The 4,597-nt window shown below is 28.7% G+C and overlaps 1 protein-coding gene across 1 annotated transcript; it reads left to right on the top strand.

The window, feature by feature from the left end:
• Positions 1 to 2,021: 2,021 nt before the first annotated feature.
• On the top strand, positions 2,022 to 2,711 carry LOC129609235 (putative nuclease HARBI1). The gene is made up of 3 exons (XM_055521168.1): positions 2,022 to 2,102; positions 2,160 to 2,271; positions 2,347 to 2,711. The coding sequence occupies exons 1-3, from the start codon at positions 2,022 to 2,024 to the stop codon at positions 2,709 to 2,711; spliced, it is 558 nt and encodes a 185-aa protein (XP_055377143.1).
• The last annotated feature ends 1,886 nt before the right edge of the window (positions 2,712 to 4,597 follow it).

Genomic DNA, 4,597 nt, shown 5'->3' with positions numbered 1-4,597 from the left:
GAAAAGAATGTATACACTGGTAAGTTTTAAAAATTTTTAAAAATATAATTTTTGTGACGTAAAAAAAATATACAAAAATTTAATTTTATTTTTTAATTATAGAATTGAACACTTCAAAAAGTGACGCTGATTTTTCTGTTAGTGGAGATGAAGAATATATTCCTCCGGAGAATAAAGATGTGTCAAGCGCAGATACTAGTACAGAGAAAGAATTAATATCTAGTAAAAAAATTAATCGCAAGGGCAGGGTCGCTAATCCTAAAAATTGGAAAATAAATGTTAACAAAAACAAAAAAATGACTGGATATGTTTCTAAAAAGGGCATTCAGAAACCTGCCAAAATTCCCAATGGTATTGACTGCAGTAAATGTATTTATCATTGCACAGATAATTTTAGTGAAGAGAAACGAAATGAAATTTGTCGCATTTATTGGAATTTAGATTTTTGTAGGCAAAAAGATTTTATTTTGCGGAATGTTCATGTAAAAACATGTAAAAATAGCAAAAGTAAACAACAATCCAGAAAATATTTTCTGAACGAATCTAGGGTTTGCAAAACATTTTTTTTTTAAAAACACTTTCAATTAGTCATGGACCAGTTGAAAATGCTTTGGCTTCTCGATGTGAATCTGGTATGTATCGAAGCCATGATAAACAAGGTAAGCATTCACCTAAAAATAAAACACCAGCTGTAGTATTACAAGCAATGAAAAATCATATTGGAAGTTTGCCGGTTATGCAGTCACACTACTGCCGTAGTACTACAAAAAGGCAATACCTGGATTCACAATTATCTATTCGTAAAATGTACGACTTATTAAAAAATCGCAGCATAACTTTTTAGAATCTGGTCACTCATACATGGAGGTAGATTCAATGCACAGCGCGATAGAATCGGCAAAAAAATTTGTGGTCGCGTATACTATGAATGCTTGGATTAATATTTTCAAAGTGGCTCGATCTAGTAGAGGACGAAGAAAAAATGCTTTGCCCTATGAGGTTCACGAACTTAGATATTCTGATATTGTTGATTTGAAACCGTTGGCCAAAGAAATTATGGGAAATAAGTCTGTTAATGAAAGAGGTGAAAAAGTAAACTGGTTGAAAATAAAAAGTTTGCGCTATGAAAAAGAAAATCCAAATACTATACTATATAGATACAACTACTGTGACTTCAAAAATGCAGTACAAAAAGTTTTAAAACAGTTTTAATACAGTTTTACTACCGCCGCAAAGCTTTTAATACCACTGCGTTGTATTAAAAATACGAAAGCTTTTACTACCTTTTTGAACATGAATTTGACGATCTATAAACTTTTTGACGTTTAGTAATTTTCAAAAACAGTTTTCTAAAAACAATAATATTATAAAATTAATCTTTTCAGAGTAAAATTAAAAATAAATGAATAATGAATTTTTTAAATTTATTGGATTGCAATAGCTTTAATCAAAACAGCAATTTAATAGAAATTAAAAAAATTTTAAACAAAAGAAGAAAAAAGAGATGTGCTCTCCTTTGTAATATTGTAAAACCAAACAAACTAACAAGGAAAATTCCAAAAATAATAAATTTCGACCAAATTATTCAAAAATATCCTGATGACGTATTTTTCAGTCATTTTCGAATGAGTACAGCTACCTTTGAAGTAAGTGTATATTCAAACATTAACAACTAAGCATAGATTTGAATTTGTAAATACTTTTAGGTGGTATATAACATGTTAGAGCCATCATTTGTTTCAAACCAGATCGGTCGGCCAAGTTTTCCGCTGAAATATTGTTTGCTTGTTACCATATGGAAATTGGCAAACAGTAATACGTTCAGAGAAGTTAGTGATCGGTTTGGAATAGCACAGGGAACAGCCTACCATATTTTTGTTAAAATAACACGATTAATCGCCAAACTGAAAGGTAAAGTTATCAAATTCCCTCGAAGTGAAGCTGCACAAAGACAAATAATTGAAGGGTTTGAAAATAGTCGCTGCCGTCCTTTGCCAAACACCATAGGATGCATTGATGGTATGCATATACGAATTAGCAAACCTATAAAAGATCAAATAAGCTTTTATAATCGCAAGGGTTTTTATTCAGTCCTTGTGCAGGTAAAATTTTTTATTCATTTATTTAATTTACAAAAATACGTATTTCATAAATTCTAGGGAGTAGTTGACAGCCAAATGAAATTTATAGACGCATTTGTCGGTTATCCCGGCAGTTGCCATGATGCGGCTATGTGGAACGCAAGTCCGTTAAAAGAGGCAATTACGAATGGTAAATATTCTGAATTCATAAATAAATATGAACATGTTTATAAAGATATATTTATATTTTTGTATTTATTTTGAGGTTCCATCGTTGTTCCACTAGACAACCATTTAATTGGTGATGGCGCATATGCGTTGCAAACGTATATGATGGTACCTTTTAAGGAAAATGGATTTCTCACCGAATGTGAGAGCAAATATAATACCGCTTTAAGTTCTACTCGCGTGTTTGTAGAGCAGGCATTCGGTATTTTAAAAAAAAAGTGGAGGATGCTAAATCATCTAGAATTACAAAATATAAAGGTATCAAAGACCATAATTATGGCAAGTATTGTACTCCACAATATTATTATTGATAACGAAAGAGTAACCATAAATGATATGTGCGAAGTGGAAACTGATGCTGATGCTATTGATACTGCCGAATCCAGTATACTTGATTTTTAAACAGAAGCTGTAAATAAAAGAAATAGATTGAAAAATTTAATTTGTGCTTAAAATTGGTAAAATTTAAAATTGAAATACCATTTTTAATTTTGTTTTCATTTTTTTTTATTATACATACACATTAATATATACATTTGTACTCAGTATAAACAGTTTTCTAGTTTTAATTCATAATTTTTAATTCAGGTATCTATGAATAAACTCTTATCTCTATGAACCCAAACAAAACAGTCTTATTCTTAATTAAAAACAAAAAAACATTTCATTAACTTAAGTATTAAATAAAGTTTAAAAATTACTACAGTTAGAAAATTTCATATGCATTGAGCAAATCAAATTTTTTAATTATGAAAATCTTAAATTATTTTATATGAACACATTAATTTAAATCACATTTCAGTTAACTTCTAATCACATGTAGAAAAAAAAAAAAAAACCACAAAACTTTGACTTTAATTCGAAGACAAAATCAAATTTTATACAAAAATTAACTTTTGTAGTATTACTTGGTGAAATACGCTTTGAAAATATCTGTTAATTGTTTTAGTTGTTCTATTTTATCTCTTTCGAGTTGTTCCATTTTTTGAAGTTTTGCTTTTTCTAAATCTAATAATTCTTGCATCATTCTCTTATCTTCAGCAGCCTCTTTCTCCAAAAATTCCAAAATTTCATTACGACGTCTTCTGGTTGCAGTGGTTGCGGCAGGTGAATTAGTACTTTCTTCAAATGAAGAAGTACCAGTATCTTCAAGAATATTTTCTATTGATTCTTGCAAACTTGAATCTAAAATACATATATGAAGGAACAGAAATGTTACTTCGGGTTCCGTAAATTTCGTCCAACTGGTCGAAATACTCCCACGAGGTGCTTTCTGCTCCAGAAGTATGGTTCCGCCTTTTTATTCTTTTGTATGTAACCATAATATTTAAAAATTTTTTATAGATCTCATCCTCATTGAAAGGAAACTCTTGATCTATTTTTAATATGTCTTCTAAGACTTTTTTCCACAGGGCTTTGTTTTTTTTTCGTTTAGAAATAAATTCTTTCTCATAAGATAACCTTATGGAAATTAGTAACTTCTTTTGTTCAAAAGTCCACTTCTTATTTCTGAAATTTACAAGAAGAATAATATTTGAATATTTATCTGTAAAGAAAATTATTAAAGCTTACCCTGCTTCTTCCATTTTCAAAGAACAAATCCAAATGTAACAAAAGTTGTTGAAAACTTTCAATTAGAAAGTTTTCAAGAACTCTCTCTGCTTTTATTTTACGTATCCACTACATTTATTTTACATTTTTGAATATGATACAACGTCAAGAGCTTTTATAATACATTTTTGAATATGATACATTGTAGCAAATACGTTTTTACTGCATTTTTGAAGTCACAACTACTCTGATGAATTTGATAAGATTGATATTACTGCTCTTAAAACTAGATCAAAAAATAAAAAATTTTGTATGCTAGAAACACTTAATGCGTTGTATAATTCAGAAATACCTATAAGCTGTGCCAAAAAAAAAAGACTTAGAAACACTGCCAAAAAGGTGCGATTCCACCTGAGTACGATGCATGGTATCAAAGTTTACCAACAAATAATAAGAAGAATGATATCGCACCTGAACCTGGTTATGAATCTGATTCAGAATAAGAATAATGATTTTGAACAAATTTCGCTTTACCAACAAATTTTGAAATTTCCTTATAAAGGTATTAAACCTTTATAAGGAAATTTCAATATATTTCAATAAAAAATATATTAAATATTTTTTTTTGTTAATTAATATTTTTTTTTTTGATGAAATATTTTGGAAAAAATTATATTTATATTTTGTTTTTGCTAAAATAGAAAACTTATAATTTATTTTGTTATGTTGAATTTATG

The sequence above is a fragment of the Condylostylus longicornis genome, unplaced genomic scaffold, assembly GCF_029603195.1.
Source record: "Condylostylus longicornis isolate FDR11 unplaced genomic scaffold, ASM2960319v2 ptg000038l, whole genome shotgun sequence".
Taxonomy (NCBI): domain Eukaryota; kingdom Metazoa; phylum Arthropoda; class Insecta; order Diptera; family Dolichopodidae; genus Condylostylus; species Condylostylus longicornis.
This window is presented reverse-complemented; position numbering and strand designations above follow the sequence as displayed.